The 18,093-nt window shown below is 34.2% G+C and overlaps 2 protein-coding genes across 2 annotated transcripts; both read left to right on the top strand.

Moving 5' to 3' along the window:
- Positions 1 to 5,249: 5,249 nt before the first annotated feature.
- Positions 5,250 to 7,093, top strand: AOL_s00173g2 (uncharacterized protein; the record flags this gene model as incomplete). Its single annotated transcript, XM_011127744.1, has 5 exons — positions 5,250 to 5,714; positions 5,782 to 6,274; positions 6,340 to 6,399; positions 6,471 to 6,735; positions 6,796 to 7,093. 5 exons carry the CDS (start codon positions 5,250 to 5,252, stop codon positions 7,091 to 7,093), a joined length of 1,581 nt encoding a protein of 526 aa, XP_011126046.1.
- Positions 7,094 to 7,157: 64 nt separating this feature from the next.
- Positions 7,158 to 8,721, top strand: AOL_s00173g1 (uncharacterized protein; the record flags this gene model as incomplete). Its single annotated transcript, XM_011127743.1, has 2 exons — positions 7,158 to 7,240; positions 7,314 to 8,721. 2 exons carry the CDS (start codon positions 7,158 to 7,160, stop codon positions 8,719 to 8,721), a joined length of 1,491 nt encoding a protein of 496 aa, XP_011126045.1.
- Between the last annotated feature and the right edge of the window lie 9,372 nt (positions 8,722 to 18,093).

Raw genomic sequence — 18,093 nt, 5'->3', positions numbered from 1 at the left:
GGTTTGAACTGGCTTTTTGAACATTGAGGTGGTGTCACGTATGAGAGCACGATATATGTATCAGTATAATTAAGATATAGACTCATTTAAAACCATGAACTAGTTAACTGCAATGGGGAGAAAAACAAGATTATTTGAATTAGTTTCCTCAAACCTGTTCCTCGGTAGTCCTTTTCCTTCCTGCAGTTGAATGGGAGAAACACCGGCGTCAGCCCTAATATTGTAATATTTTCCGACAGTCGGATGGTGAGACACCAGCCTTGGTAAATCCTGGCATCCAATGTAGAGTGCTGCTTTTTGGGCATGGCCCGCGGGATACACGGCTGCGCACCAGATCGCATCTTGAACGATACTCAACGGCATGTCATCTTCCTCAATTAAGTATAGCCTCCCTAAACTACTTAATGTTTCATTTGTCCACACGATAACTATTTTAAATCGAAATTATTTTAGCAACTTCCTATAAGAACTCGCAATAGAAAGAATGATAAAAGAGAGAATATTGTCTGGGGGGTTGGGACTTACTTCCGGCTAACCCCCGTCGCTCTAGCTCTTTAACGAGACTTTTGGGGTCTTTAGGGTTAAAGTGAATAAAATGACCATATTTTTCAAATCTCCGCCCATCCCCCCAACCGGGTGAGATAATATTTTTGATCATCCGTTTTAAAAAGAATTTACTGCGAAGGCCTCCCAAGAGGATACAATCGAATCCAAGGTTCCAGAATTCCGGTGTCCTATTTTTCGGGCCCATCATAGTCGGAATTCAGAAGGTATCCCGGGACTTCAGATCTATCCCTGGCAATCGCCCCCTCTCCTCTAGTAGAACCTGGCTACTTTGACTGTGTAGGAACTTGTAGGTAAATACGGCAGTACTCTCGAGAGGGGGGTTTGTTTAAGGAACCAAATTAAGTTTCAAGGTCCCAATATCCCTGCCGGAGTTTTTATATCACAAAAAGGCTCAAACTCTCTTCCAGTGCGAACATGAAAGTTAAATTTGAGGTGTGACAAACTCGTGTAGCCTTAGTAGACTTAAAATGATACAAAAAAAACAAACCATGCAAAAAATATGTAAATACCTCGTATGCCCAATCGACTGCAAAGAGGTTTAATAAGACTTTTGTCCTAACCAACATCACCCAACATCACAACTAATCTTCATAAAGAATGGGCCTACAAAAATGCATTCTTTCTTAACACGTTTGGAAGTACCTTAGCAATACAGCTTGGTGGATATATAGATCTACTAGCCTTCAGCAGAGCCAGTGCGGCCAGCCCAATAAGTACAGACACCTAAATAGCTGGTCAGTAGCCAGTTTAGTGGCGCGCATATTGCCCAGTTCACAAGACCACCAATGCATTCAATAGCCACTATAGGTACTGGGTTTTGGGATAGCTGGGTTCGGCCGGGTTTGAGTGCTACGAGCTATTATGTATAACCAAGCAAGGTCTGGTCTCGTACCCAGACGTCGCAGAGGGCAAGTGGAGCAAGGTCCTCTTTGTGGCATCTGGTTCTATGTCTGCACGTAACTAAATTCAGAGTAATACTAGAACGTAAATTAGGCACTGCTTAAAACCAAGACTATCCTCTAATTAATTAAATATCTACTCATGGTTCGGATTTCGGGCAAATATATAAAGATAATATCTTCAATGAAATTAAAAAAGAATTCTACAATTACCGAAGATACATTTTCCAGGCATAGGAATCTGGATTGTGATATAAAGTTAAGACGTTACGCTCCAAGTTGGAATTAGGGTCTCTGCGCACTTTCGGTTACGAAAAATGGGCAGATTGATACCGATAGTGCCCCGCATCTAGATCTGGGACTAACGCTCATGTCGAACGAAACCGATTCTAACGTATAACCACTATTTTCCCCCCCAGCCACCGCTTATAGTCTTCTGATCTGCACCCTATCCAATAGCAACTTTACCACTCTTTCACACCGACGCTCCGCAGCCCAGCTCAGTGGTGTCCTATTAGTCAAGCCATCCCTCCCCTCTGTATTTGCACCCCGGTCGAGCAGTAACCTCACGACAGTCTCGTGCCCTTCAATCGCCGCCCAAATCAAGGGCGTTCGCCACCACGACCCGCCCTTAGCTTCTATATTCGTACCCTGATCAAGCAATAACCCCGCTACAACCTCATGACCCTCGCCCGCCCGCAGCACAGGACAATAGTGTTCGGCTATGCATATCATTTCCCCCTTTCTATATTTGCCCTTTATCAAGCAAAAACTTCAACAAAGCCTCATTCCCATGGTATGCGGCTCACGCTAACGGCGTCTGGCTGTCTGGTCTCCTATCCCGAATATTGATATCTGCACCCTTTTCAGTCAACAGCCTCACCACCGCTTCGTGCTCTTTAGCCAAAGCCAGGCCGATCGGTGTCCCATTGCTTAACCTGTTCGATGTTTTCCAATACAGCTTGCTGTGTTCACTTTACACCGACATGGAAATTCTAAACTGATACAGGATTGGACAAGAGATGGAATTCTCCAATCGTTGACATGCCACGATACTATAGTATACTGTCCCCAACTTTTTCTCTTCCCTCGCACAATATAAACGAAATCCCCATCCTACCATCATAATCGTCCTCCCTGATTTAGCCGGCCAAGAAAAGATACCTCCGCCCCAAGTCGAGATCGAGACTCGTTTATAGGATCAACCTAACATTTTGCGTATAACCCCAACTGCCCCACCAAGTGGAAGTTTATTTTCCCTGCTAGCCTAGAACAACACGGGAAAAGAAATGCGGCACACGATTATTTTCACAGCAGTTAGAGCTTTAGTGCCGTTGGACCCATAGACAAAGCGCCTAATACAAAACTACTCGAACCATACGGCCGACATTTAGGATTTCACACAAGATTCACCTCCGGAGTACACCAAGGCTGAACCGAAGACAAATACTATACACAGTACTACTCTCCCCCCTACATGTCCTTTGTCTGGGGGGGCTGGTAAAGAGCCTCAATGGAAGAACCATAAGGCTGGAACCAAGACAATGCCCCGAGGTTAGGACGGGTAGTCCCCTTATTTCGTTTCGCCCGGGTTCACTCCTGATTTGAGGTTTAGCTTCTCAGGTCGGGGACCCACTTCACGGTGGCAAGAAGCGTTCGCTAGATGGAACACCCAAAAGTCTAGCAGGTGGCTGTTCTGTGTATACATGGTGAGTTTATTAATATGGTATGTTAATGGTTAAGTTCAGTATTATGACATTGGCAGCTGCGCAGACTGATGCAATCGAGCAAGGCACGACCTTAGTCGAAAAAACCATTTATGATATGATACGACGGATCAGCGGTAGGAACAAAAGCAAAGCTATTCCCATGATGATTCTTACGAGGCGCCTGGGCACGCCGTAGACGCAATGGCACTTCCCGGTCGCCAGCGAGCTGGATTTATAGGAATATAATAAGAGGCGGGGAATATATGGACGTGATATCAAGAACTTGGTGGTTCCGCAAACTTAAGTGGCACCGCAGGCGGCCTACGGGTGGTAAATTTTTCAATTAACAAGTGTCGTCTAGTTTAGGAAACTAAGCTAATTGTATATTATTCTCAGATAGTCTAATCAGTGGTTGAATATATTTGTTTTTCCAAATGAGGCAGCAAAGTAAAAATATGTACAAAAGATAAATAAAAATGCGGAAAGGGTGCTGCGTAACAAAAATATACAACAAAAAAAACTTTCGGACAGGGAACCAGGCTCCGGTCGTCCATCAGGAATATAACAGGTGGAAATCTTAGCAATCGGGCCTCCGTGCTACTTACGGCAGCTGCAGGTCTGGTAGGCCAGTTTTGTAGTGGAAGCCTTTTTTGTTTGGGTGGGTTTCAGCGAACCGGAAGATAACAATTACTCCGCATCTATGTTTCTAGTGCTATTGATACAGCTATTTCCCTTTAATAATGCAGGATTCAGTAGACAAGATAATCGTTACCTCCTTGTAATCCAACAGCCAACAGCAGTATGCAAGATAGTTAGATGCTAACACCATAATATAACAGCAGTAAAACAAAAAAGTTCTGTTCTCCAGATACAAATGGAGTCCCAGAACCAAAATGGACTAGTCCAACCTCTAAAATATAACACAACCAACACAAACAGTTATCTCAAACCAAACCGTCAGGTTTGCACAAATGAAGTTGAAACAAAAATAGGATAAAAAGAGATAGTCCACTTGTCAAGATTTCCGCCTGTCAACTTTTCGCTGTTTACACCGTTTTGTGCTCGCGGATGACCGGGGTTCGATTCCCCGTCTGAGAGTTCTTTTTTGTGCTGTTCTTTTATTAGTAACCTGGCCTTTTTTCTAGTCCCAAGCCCCATGCCCATGGAGGCTCGATGGTGTGCTTCCTATAGTCTCGTGGCTGAAGCCGTGCTTTATAGCTACTAATACGCCTAGCCTACACAAATCCACCTGCAGTGCTCTCTTACCTAGCCCCTGAATAAATCTATACCTACCTACCAGCTTCAATCTACATGTATACGGGCCCAGCTTACGGCTAATCAGAATGTTTAGGATCTTATACTACAAGCCTAAAAATCGATAAATGATTTATAATTAATACTATAAGATTTAAAATTAACTCAATAGCTTAAAAAGACTTAAAAGAAAAATTATTACTACAACAAAATACCGCACATATTGGACCTTTCAAAGTAACGAGATTTGTATATACCTACTTACTTAAGTAGGTGTATACGTATGCCGTACTTCACGAACCCTAGAAATGAGCAATCCAACCACGGGTATCCTGGAGTACATATTTCATCCTCCGCTATAATATTGTCCTTTTCCAGAGACTCGTTATGCGCAAAAGTATTTTTAACGTCGTCCCATTGCATAGCTGGTTCCTTCATTGCAATTATATAGAGCGTAACCGGTACGACGCAACCTCGAGATTGTGTACGCTTGTAAGCCAATTCCTGTTCCCAAAGCGAGGCTGAAGGATTCATCCCAACGGCATAAACCCAACAAACGCTGCATTGTTTTCGTGCCACGGTATAAAAGTGACCCTATAGCTGCGGGGAAATGCACGCTGGGTTAAGCAGGGGCACAGGTTAGCACTGCAATACAGTATTATAGTGTACCTTATCTCGTAAGCTAAATGCCGCTGAATTACATCTATTCCCCGCTTCGGACGTTAAATAGCCTAGTTTATGGCTCGCGATATATTAAAATACTTTAACATTGATTCTAAAGGCTTAGTCCTGGGAGTTAAACCAACACGCGGTCGAGGCCATGGAGTCCGAATATACCAACGACGAGTACACCATCGGATGGATTTGCGCTCTTCAAGAGGAATTCGACGTAGCCACAGCCATGTTCACCGAGGAACATGGACTCCCACAGTCTCTACCTAAGGAGGATAACAACGCTTATATGCTAGGACAAATTGGCCACCACAAGGTTGTCATGGCATGCCTCCCTGTCGGCCGGATGGGTACTAACCCGGCTGCCGTTGTCGCTGATAGTATGCGGCGGACTTTCAAGTCTCTCCGTTTTGGTTTGTTGGTTGGTATCGGTGGAGGTGCTCCTAAACCGTTTGTGGGGAAGGATGTGAGACTAGGAGATGTGGTTGTTTCCGTGCCTAAAGGGGCGTATGGAGGGGTGGTGCAATACGACTTTAGGAAACTAGAGGCGGGGAAAAACGGATTTACCCATCGCGGGCATTTGTGTTCTCCTCCGGAGAAATTGCTCACGAATGTTACGCTTCTTCAAAATCTTATCACAAAGTTGAGGAATCCTGCGACTTACTTGAAATACTTCTTAGCAGAGTTGGGGGGAGTTGAGCGACGAGTACGAGTATCCGGCGGTCGGGGATAAGCTATTTCAATCGGACTATATTCATGATGGTTCGAAGGCGGTTGGGTCTGGAAGTTTTGCTACGGATGACTGTGCCCACTGCGACGAAGGAAAATTAATCACCGGCAGGAAGCAACGGAAGGACAACATACCAGTCGTGCACTTGGGTACGATTGCGTCTGGAAATTTTGTCATTAAAGATGCCACAGTGAGGGACTATATCGACGAATGCTACGACAATACGGTTCTATGTTTTGAGATGGAGGCAGCAGGCCTCATGAACACCTTTCCATGCCCCGTCGTCCGAGGCATCAGCGACTATGCCGATTCGCATAAGAATGACGGCTGGCGAAACCGTGCGATTGCGGCCGCATCGGTCTATGCGAAAGCCCTTATCACTATAATAAGTCCTGAAGATGTTGTCGAATTGCCTAAAGTTAACAAGTTAATGGCGGAGTTAAGTAAGGACTGAAGTCTTTACATATATCTTCTAGAATCTAGGTTCATATTTACAAAAATCTTTTAGCTCTTACGGTTAAAGGAGTGAGCGAAGATGTGGCAAAGGTCTCCGAACAAGTGCAGGAAGGTAAGCGTCGAGGAATAGACTGCTATAGATAACCTTCGTAGTCACGCTGGTCCTGATTGGGAGTTTTACAGATCGTGAAGAACGGGATCGCAAACAGATACTCGACTGGATCACTTCGATTGACTACGACTCTCAACTAAGCGACATAGTCAAGAAGTCTCAAGAATGCACAGGTCGATGGCTACTTGATTCACCCGAATACCAAAATTGGGCAAACGGCGGCAAACAAATTCTATATTGCCCGGGAATCCCGGGTGCTGGAAAGACAGTTCTCACATCAATTATCATTCATGACTTACTTGACAGGTTCTCAGGTACCTCAGGTTTCGGGCTCGCGTATATATTCTGTGACTACAAACAACATAAAACACAAATGTTAACAGATCTACTATCTAGCCTGCTGAGACAGCTCGCGGGCCGCTGTTCGCCTCTACCGAGCGAGGTCAAGCAGCTCTGTAGTACAAACTACAGTCGGAAAACTCGCCCGAGAGAAGCCGAAATCGTTACTACGTTGCGCGCGATTACGAAACTATTCACCAAATCGTTCATTATCGTCGATGCACTCGATGAATGCCAAAAGGCGGATGGGTGCAGGACGAAGTTTTTGAATATATTGTTCGATATTCAAAAGGAAGTCTGTATTAGCATTCTTGCTACTTCAAGGAGCGATGGGGATATTTCGAGATTTTTTTGAGGGCGCTGTCGCTTTACGAATCAGTGCTTCAAGGGATGACGTGAAAGCATATCTAGCTGACCAGATGGGACGTTTAGAGCCCGAAATTTTGGACGAAGAGGTTCGTTCTATGGCTGAGTCAGCGATTTTGGAAGCGGCTGATGGGATGTTAGTGCTGTGTATCACTTTTCATTTTTACCGTGCTGCGCTGCTGATTGACTCTGTCTTCTACCTGATCTAGGTTCCTGTTGGCGACACTGTATGCTAACACGCTTGAAGCGCAGCCGACGAAGAGGCATCTCAAAATGGCTCTCCGGGATCTCAAGAAAGGGGAGAAAGGTTTGGCCGCCACGTATATAGAGGCGATAGAACGGATCAAGCGTCAGAGCGAGCCTATAATAGCACTCGCGAAGCGATGCTTGGGCTGGATTATTCATACCGGAAGGCTGTTATCGCCTGATGAGCTGCGACATGCGCTCGCTGTCTGCCCGGGCGATAAAAATTTGGACAGAGACTCTATACCTAGCGTAAGAACGCTAGAATCAATATGTGCCGGGCTGGTTGTAGTCGACGAGGCGAGTAACACGATTCAGTTGGTGTATTACACAGCTCAAGAGTTCTTTCGCGAAACGGAAGGGCAATTTCCTGGAGACGCTCGAGTCGATATCGCAGAAACTTGCATTGCGTACCTATCGTTCGAGAGTTTCAGCACTTGGGGCTCTTCGGAAGAAACGAAGCGCCAAGCCGAGCAGCCATCATATCCGCTATACGACTACGCTGCGATGAACTGGGTTGCAGCGATGCGCAGAGCGTCGATGGATGGGGAAAGGATAGTTGTTGACTTCATCTCTAACCATAGCAATGTAATCGCGTGGGTAAAAACGTCGAGAGTCTGGCGACAACCCATGTGGGAAGGTGTGGATGCCGCAGACGCATGGAACTCGCTCACGGCGTACCATATAGTGGCGCAGTTCGGGCTCCCGCAGACGATTTTAAGGTTGCTCGATTTTAGCGCTAGCGATGTGGACGTAAAGGACAGCAGAGGCCGTACCCCGCTATCCTACGCTGCCGAGGTTGGGCACGACGACGTTATATCGCTGTTGATTTCTAAAGGAGAAGTCGATATCAACGCAGGGGATTATTTTGGTTTCTCGCCCTTATCTTATGCAGCGTGGGAGGGACATACATCTACGGTAGAGCTGCTTCTGAGTAAAGGTGCGGACAAAAGTTGGTCCCCCTACCCGCCTGAAGGCCTAGGCACGAGACGACATCCGCCGCTGTTCTGGGATAGGACTCCAATGGTGCTCGCACTGGAGAGAGGCCGTGCTAGTACAGTGGCACTTTTATTCGGAGCGATCACTGTTTCAAGTTTCGAGAGAGAGTTTGGTCAAAGACCATCCCGGCGACAGGCGCAAGATCTCTGGGACACGATGCTTAAAGGCTGCCCAAAGGTGTGGTTAGCGAAAGAGCATTTCCCAGGCCATTTGGATGATGCGGCTGCAGCATGCCATAATTTCCTTGCTTGGTACCTTGGCATGGATACCAAAAAATCCTTTGATCCGTCAATTGTTTCGCCTCCACCACGCAATGGGCTCAAAGAGGCCGAAGAGAAATCGCTCCTCGTTGCGGTCGCCAGCGAAGACACTTAATCTCGATTGGGAACTTCTCCATTTAGTTAGATCCGCTTAGGCAAACTAATGACAGTTGAATTGTACTATTTTCCAAATTCAGTATTGCAAAATATATTACAAAATAAATAAAACTCAGATAAACTATTTATAACTTATCTAACAAATATTCTATTAAAAAATATATATTTTAATAAATTTTATAAATATTAATACTATATATAATTTTTTTTATCTTTTTTTATTTTTTTATTTTTAATATTTCTTTATTTTTATTAATAAGATTTTTAAATATTTCTAATTAAATATATATAACTTTTTAAATTTTAAATATTTTATAATTTTAAATTATTAAATAAATTTTACTATATTTTAAATTATAATTAATATATTAAATATTATTATTAAAAAGTAATTTAACTTATTTATTTTTTATTTAATATTTAAATAAATTTTCTAAATTTTATAAAATATTTATTAATATTAAATGTTACACCTGTCCTAGGATCTCTTGGCAAAGTTTCCTAAAACAGCTTAGCACTTTACTATATTTTTTAACTTTATATATTCAGATCTTTTAGAGGGTAATATAATATTCAGAATAAAGATATAAAGTTATATAAATAAAAAGTATAATATAATAATTAATTTATAAAATTAAATATTATTTAAATAAATTATAAATTAAATTAATAAATTAATTAATGGAGTTTTAAGATAAATTAAAAATTATTATTGTTTAAAAATTTTTAAATATATAATAAAGTTTTTTATAAGTAATCATAAATATAATATTTATTAGTAATTATCAATAGTTATTAATTTAATAACTACTAATAACATCTAATAATTATAGTGTGAGGATGGAGCGGTTTAAAGTAGTTTGATGGCTTTGTCAAACTACTTCGCGTGGACTTATAAACTTAAAATTTCAAGTTTAAATTACTTCGGTAAATTTAAAAATAATAACAAATTGTTTTATACAATTTTTCAAAAAATTTTAAGTTTATTTAAAAACTGCTGTGGAGCTTTATAAATTTACTAAAAATAGAAATATTTATATGGTAACTTAATATGTTAATTTATTTTAAGTTTTAAGTATCATAAAACGCATCAAATTAATATTCTAAATACAAAAATTAATTTTTTATTTTAAATCTTTTTCTTACTATTATTTTTTATATAATTGTAGTAGAACGTTTTCTTAATTTAAAGATATTTTTCTTTTTATTCTTATAAGAAATCTTATTGTTTACTTCAATCATTAAATTATAACCATCATTTTTATGATTATTTTTTCTTTTATTTTTAGATATTACAACTATATTATTTAATGTTATTTCTGTTATTAATATTTTTTTTTTAAAAATTTTTTTTGTTAGAAATAAAATTAAAAGTAAATTTTTTTTATTCCTATTACTATAACCAAGTAATTATAATTTGACATATAATTTCTAATTATAATCAACTTTGTTAATATATTATAATATTTTTAACCTTACTAAATATTTTTTTTGAATTTACCAATGCAATAGGTACTATTAAAACGTTTTTAGTTATTACTATAAGAATTAGGTATTTTTTTTCCAATAATTTTTAGTTTTTTAACAAATTTTCGATACTAACAGATAGTTCTTCTAGAAATCGTTCTACCTTATTACATTTTAAACTCAAAAAAATATCAAAAAAAGAATTAAAAAAATTAAAAGATAAACCAATATTAAAAATATTTATAAGATTTGTAAGAAATCGTATACGGCCTAGTCGTGATATCAAGGTAATACACAAATGTCACAAGGTAAGAGTAGTGTACTAGTGTGAATACAGATTAATACTTAAATTGTTACTTAGTTTCTAAATACATGATAGCGAACTTAGCAGTTTAAATAAACAATTAACAAAAGAAATAATAAAATAAACTGGATAGGAGATAAGTTTGTGAACTAAACAATCAGACATAGAATATTAAACTGGATAGGAGATAAATCTATAAACTAGATAATCGGACATAGAGTATTAAACTAGATAGGAGATAAATCTGAATTGGATATTTGGGGATATAGGGTGCTGAATTGGATAGTACATAATTCTATATAGTAAATGAGTGTGTGTAACAAAATACTCTTTTTGGGAGTTGTTAAAAAAGCGAGGGCTTTTTTATCTGGAATTTTTAGAATTTAAATGATAATTGTAATCTTATACTGCGAGTTTCAAGGTTTGGATTTGAATACTTCCTTATTTTGGGTTTGCGGTTTATATTGCGTTGTGTGGTTTTTCTTCTAATCACAATATTGTTTGGATATTTCTTATAATCATTCTGAGGGCTCCTCCAACTGTTTGGATTTTTGCTTAAAGTTTATTATGCTAAGATTACTTTGTTACAAAATCCCCCTCTTTAGTATTAACATTTTGTCGATGTTCCATTTGAAGGTTTAATATCATGGTAGGTTTTTTGCTACATCAATATCTTTTACTAATCTTAGGTGGCATAAATTTTTTGTAACTGCTTTTGCACTTAATTCCTGGGAATTCTGGTTTTTTGAGGGTTTTTAAAGGTTTTTCAAAAAAATTTTTTTGGTTTTTCTCTAGTATCTCTAATATCTCTGGTTCTAAGATTTCTAATAATTCTAAATGTGGATTTTTCGGTTGGACTTTTTTTTCTAAATTAGGGATTTGATTATTGGTTACTTGCTTCAATAAATTCTTGATGGTTGAATTGAAATTTCCTATAGTTTTCTAGGTTTAAGCCAGCTCAATTTGCAACCTCCAAATTTCGTTATACAAGCTGATATAAATAGATTTTAATATCTGGATGTCAAAAAGATCTAATGCTAAAAATAAATCTTGGGTGATGTCTGGGTACTGGAAAACCCTGATTAATTTGTTTATTTTTTCTAGGTTATACTGGAATAATGAGGTAAAATCGAGTATATCAGGTGGAGGAATTGGGTCGATCAAAATAGGATTTATGAAAGTTGTTAAATAGTTCCTAAGTATAAGTAATATTGGATGTTGGTTACCAAATAAATTCGTTCCAACCTTTCCACTGAAGGAGGTACTAAAGTTTTCGGTAATATATTCACAAATTTAGGATTTTCTCGACTTCATATTTTTCTTTGTTGTTAATGGTGACTGGTAAAAATTATTCTTCGTAATTTTGGCTAGGGAAAGTGTTATTTAGTACTAAATACAACAAGTTAATATAAAAAACAAAGTGGATTTTTATTAAGGGGGGAAGCTTTAGTTTATATGCTTTTTTTTTATGGACTTAAGGATCTGAAATGGACTTTTCATCTTATTAAATAGTTTTAGATAAAATTGTGTTGTTTTAATGTTCCGCATATCTAACTAGATATAATCTTTTTTTTTGTAGTTAGGTAATAACTGTCTGTGTTTGTTTACTTATTCTTATTATATCTATACAACACAGTTGATTTCCATACACAGGATTTTTTGTAATTTTGATATTTGCTGTATAAACCCTGTAGTTTCTTGGTTTTTAAAAGGTTTTCTAAGTCCTTGGAATTTAAAAATATCCAAATTCCATCCATAGTTTGTAGTAAATGGGGAGATTCTAGTAATATCAAATATCTTATTATTATAGGAATATTTAGCTAGGGGTAGTTATTTAACTCAATCGTTCTATTAATAATTGATGTAAGTTTTAAGGTATTGTTTTATTATAGAGTTGATTTGTTCGGTTTGTCCGTCAGTTTGGGGGTAATAGGCAGTACTGGGTTGGTGGTGGATTTTTAAGCAATTATTAATTTTATTTTAGAATTTGTTTAGGAAATTCTTTCCTCTGTTTGAAATGGTTTTTTTGGGTAATTTGTATAATTTCTATATATCCCTAAGGAATAGTCCGGCTAATTCTCTGGTGTTGAGTTTCTTCGTTGTCAGGGTTAGATGTATTATTTTGGAGAGTTTATCTATGGTGATAAGGATTGCGTTGTGTCCATTGGATTTTGGTAATCCAGTAATTAAGTTAAAAAAAATGTTTTGCTAGTTTCTTTCTGTGATTTGTAATAATTACAGTAATTTTTGGGGTGCATTCTTGAACACCTTGGTTCATTTGCAAATATGGTAGTTGTTGATATAACAATCAACATCTTTTTGAAGCTTTATCCATATATATTGTTTTTAAACCAGTTTTAGTGTCTTTACTCTCCCTGGGTGTTTTACTATAGGGTGGTTATGGTGTTACTATAAGATTTTCTTACAAATTTTTTCATTATCAGGTATTATTTTTTTGTTATTATAGTAGAGTTTGTTTTATTTTTTTTTCATTTTTGATATTTTAACTTTGGAATACTGTTTGTTTTTTTTTCTAAAGATTTTTATAATATCTTGGATGTAGGAATTTTTAAGGGTTACTACTTGCCAAATTTTTTGTGTTGTTATGATATTAATTTATTAGATTTTTTCAGGTGGTAGCAATATTCTAATTTGATTTTTTATGTGTTTATCTTTCTCTCCCTAAGGGAAATCCTTTGATTTTCTAATTAATACGTTAACCTTGGTGTTAATTTTTCCAAGAACAAAAATTATTTTAAAATCAAACCAAAATAAAAACTCCATCCATCCTACTTGTTTTTATCTAAGATACTGTTTGGTTATGAAATATTCTAAGTTTTTGTGGTTTGTAAGAATATGTATTTGAATATAAACACTCATCAAATATTGTTTTTATTCTTTAAATATTTGAATTACTGATAAAAATTTTTTATCATAAATATCATAGTTATGTTTTGTTGGTATTATTTTTTTGGATTTGTAGGTTATAGGGTGTTAGAGATTGTTATCATGTTTTTGAGAAAAAACTGTGGCGCAGATAAAGTTTAAAGTGTCAATTTTTATTTATATTTTTAGTGTAGGATTTTAGTGTTTTAGTATTAATTCAATACAAAATGCTTGTTGGAGTATTTAAAAGACATTTTTTTTCTCTTTTTTTTAGTAAAATATTCTATTTTTTTGGTTAAATCATAGAGAGGTTTAACTATTTTTGTATAGTCTTTAATAAATCATCAATAAAAGTTCATAAATTTTAGGAAAGATTGTATTTTTTTAACAACTCTAGGTTTTTCTTTTGATTCTTTTTAATTGAGTATGTTTTAAATTTTAGTAGGGTTTATCTTGATTCTATTGCTTTTAATGATATATCTTAGGAATTTGGTTTCTTTAGTGAAGAATTTATATTTAAAGAGTTTGATATAGAGTCCTACTTTTTATAATACTTTAATGATTTTTTTTATATGGTGGATGTGTTTTTTTCTTGAATTACTATAAATGTAGATATTATTGAGGTATACTACACAGAATTTGTCTAGAAAAGGTCATAAGGTTTTGTTAATGTAGGTTTGGAAAACAGCTGGAGTGTTTGTTAATTTAAAATGTATTACTTAAAATTCGAAATATCCATATCTGGTGTGGAAGACTATTTTTTCTTCGTTTTCTTTAGTTATTTTGATGTGATTATAAATGTTATAAATATCCAATTGAATAAAGTACTTGGTTTTTTTGAGTTGATCCAAAATCTCATCGATTTATGGTAAGGAATATCGATCTTTGACGGTGATGGTATTAAGTTTTTTCTAATTTATGCAAAATTGTAGTCCACCATCTTTCTTAAAAACGAATAAGATGAATACTCCTTATGGGTTGTTAAATTTTTGAATAAATCCTTTAGTCATATTTTCTTTTATCCAAAATTTGAGGACTTTAAAGTATTCTTTGTTTATTAATCTTAATAATTCCCAGATGGGCTAAACTTTTGGTGGTATAGGGATTTTTATATCTTCTTTTTGTTGTGGTGGTAAAATGTTTTCTTTCTTTTTTAAGAAAACTTTGGCAAGATCTTAGAATTTATTAAAAAATTTGGTAATTTCTTCGATTTCAATTGTATCATCAACAAATATGACTTGTTTTTATTTTTTTTCCAAATTGTAAATAGTGAAGACAGATCCTTATTTCATGGTTTTTTTGAAAACTTTTGTGCTTACAATAATAATTTTAAATGAGTAATTCATGTGTATTTGATTATTTTCCTAATCAACATAAATTTTATGCTTTTTATACTATAGCTTTTTTAGGTTTAAAGGTTTGATAATGTTGATAATGTCGATATTGACAATCTCTTTATAGTCTTAGATTTTTATTTTGAATTGAGTTATTTTTTTAACGGATTTTTTGGTTTTATTGAAGTATTTTATGAATTCAAAAATCTTCTTAAAATAAAATAAAAAATCATTCTTAATTGCAAATTTACAACTCATATATATTCCTATATCGCCGCTATTTAGACATACAAAAATTTTAACAAATTTCTGAAAATAAAAATACAAAATAACAAAAATTTCAATATAAAATTCAAATAATATTTCAATTTCTTCAAAATTTAAACAAAAAAATAAATTCTAAAATACAAAAAAAATTCATAATATTCTTCAAAACTGGAGAATTTTTGAAATAACAAATCAGATCCTACCTTACTATATATCACAACTCACAATTAGACCTACTCTTTTCCCTATTCCTCCTTAACATCTTCTTATAAATAATACCCCAAAAAAAATACCATCTTGTTTTAAATATCCTCATAAGTAAATCCTCAAATATTCTGATCTCTAATAAAACGAAGGTCATAAAAAACACATCAAGTTGGTCCTCCCTGAAACCTTTTATTTAAACAATTATTAACAAAATATTCTCCTTCTCCACAGTACAAGCATAACTTCTAAACTCAACGTCAATCTTTTTCTTTTTGGGTTAGTCGTTTTCGAATATTCCCAATAAACTAATCCATAAATCCAGATCCAAAATAATTATTTCCCCAGATTTACTAAAGCTAACCAGTATTACCAGTCCTTATTAATCCTTTTAATACTAAAATCAGAATATTCTTCTTTTAAAATCCTCCAATCATTAAATTTCAAAATTTCTTTTTTACATCCAAAATTCACCAATTATTATCAAAGCATTAACAAAAAATAACAAAATCATCAAAGTCTTTAAAAAACGTTTCCTTAATAATCAGAAATTCTTCTATTTCAATACATAAACCATATCATAAATAAACAATTTGGACAACATCATCATAGTTCAAATGTCTCATAAAACATCTGAATTTTGTTAAGTAAATAGAGAAGGGTTTATTAGCCTATCTTAGGTTTCTTAATTCTCGTTCTACGGTTCCAGCAGGGTTAGGATTTCTGAAAACTTTTTTGAACCATATGGTAAACTCGGTGTAAATATCCCAATTCCATTCTTTATCATCAGTATCATATTCATTAAAGGCTAATTCTACTAGATTTTTTTTAAAAAAACTGACAGCATACACAATCTTCTTTTTGAATATAGCAAATTTGGTGGCTTCTCCTTTGTATTTATTATTGAGCTGGGTCAAGAAATTTCGTAATTCATAGGGTTTAGTACCATCGAAGGAGTCAAAATCTGGAAATTTGATGTTTAGGACAACTATTGGGGTTACTGTAGGTATGCTGTTTCTGAAATATTTAAAGATTGCCATCATAGCTTTAATTTATTTAATAGTAAATTTTAATAGGGTGACAACCGCAGTTTCTTCCTCAGCGTTTTTTCCCTTAAAAGATTCGTTTTTTAGTAAAACCAGTACTAACATTTGGGTATTAAATTAATAAGGTTACAAAGCAATAAAATGTAAGAAATCGTATACAGCCTAATCATGATATCAAAGTAATACACAAATATCACAAAACAAGAGTAATGTACTAGTATGAATATAGATTAATACTTAAATTATTACTTAGTTTCTAAATATATGATAGCGAATTTAACAGTTTAAATAGATAATTGATAAAGGAAATAACAAAGTAAACTAGACAGAAGATAAATCTATAAATTGGATAATTGGATATAAAATATTGAACTAAACAAAAAATAAGTCTATAAACTGGATAATCGGATATAAAATGTTAAACTAAACAAAAGATAAATCTGAACTAGACATTCAGGAATACAAGATACTAAACTGGATAGTATATGATTCTACATAGTAAACAAATGTGTATAACAAAATACTCTTTCTGAAAATTGCCAAAAGAACAAGGGCTTTCCTATCTAAAACCCTTAAAACTTAAATAATAATTGTAATCTTGTATTGTAAATTTCGAAGTTTGGATCTAAATACTTCCTTATTTTGGGTCTACAATTTATGTTGCGTTGTATGGTTTTTCTTCCAACCACAATATCACTTAAATATTTCCTATGGTTATTCTGAGGGCTCCTCCGGCTGCCTGGATTTCTGCTTGGAGTTCATTATGCTGAGATTGCTTTGTTACAATTTCTATATATTCTTAAAAAATAGTTTAGCTAATTTTCTAATATTAAGTTTCTTCGTTATCAAGGTTAAATATATCATTTTAGAAAATTTATCCATAATAACAAAGATTACGTCGTATTTATTAGATTTCAATAATCCAATAATTAGATTAAAAAAGATATTTTGCCAGTTTCTTTTTATAATTTATAATAATTGTAGTAATCTTTAAAATATATTTTTAGATATTTTAATTTGTTTACAAATATAACAATTATTAATATAATAATCAATATTCTTCTGAAGCCTTATCTATATATATTATTTTTAAACCAGTTTTAACATTTTTACTTTTTTAAATATTCTACTATAAAATAGTTATAATATTACTATAAGATTTCTTTATAAATCTTTTTATTATCAGATACTACTTTTCTGTTATTATAATAAAATTTATTTTATTCTTTTTTTATTTCTGATATTTTAATTTTAAAATACCATTTATCTTTTTTTTCTAAAGATTTTTTATAATATCTTAGATATAGAAATCTTCAAAAATTACTACTTACCAAATTTCTTATATTATTATAATACCAATTTATTAGATTTTTTCAAGTAGTAACAATATTCTAATTCAATTTTTTATACACTTATCTTTTTTTTTTAAAAAAAGTTTTTCGATTTTTTTGATTAATGCATTAATCTTAATATTAGTTTTTTTAAAAACAAAAATTATTTTAAAATCAAATTAAAATAAAAATTTTATTTATTTTACTTATCTTTATTTAAAATACTATTTAGTTATAAAATATTTTAAGTTTTTATAATCTATAAAAATATATATTTAAATATAGATATTCATTAAATATTATTCTTATTCTTTAAATACTTAAATTACTAATAAAAATTCTTTATCATAAATATTATAATTATATTTTGCTAATATTATCTTTTTAGATTTATAAATTACAAAATACTAAAAACTATTATTATACTTTTAAAAAAAAACTATAACGTAGATAAAATTTAAAACATCAATTTTTATTTATATTTCTAATACAGAATTCCAATATTTCAATATTAATTTGATGTAGAATACT

This window comes from Orbilia oligospora, assembly GCF_000225545.1.
Source record: "Orbilia oligospora ATCC 24927 unplaced genomic scaffold scaffold00173, whole genome shotgun sequence".
Lineage (NCBI taxonomy): Eukaryota > Fungi > Ascomycota > Orbiliomycetes > Orbiliales > Orbiliaceae > Orbilia > Orbilia oligospora.
The sequence above is the reverse complement of the archived record's forward strand: the minus strand, read 5'-3'. Positions and strand labels throughout refer to the sequence as shown.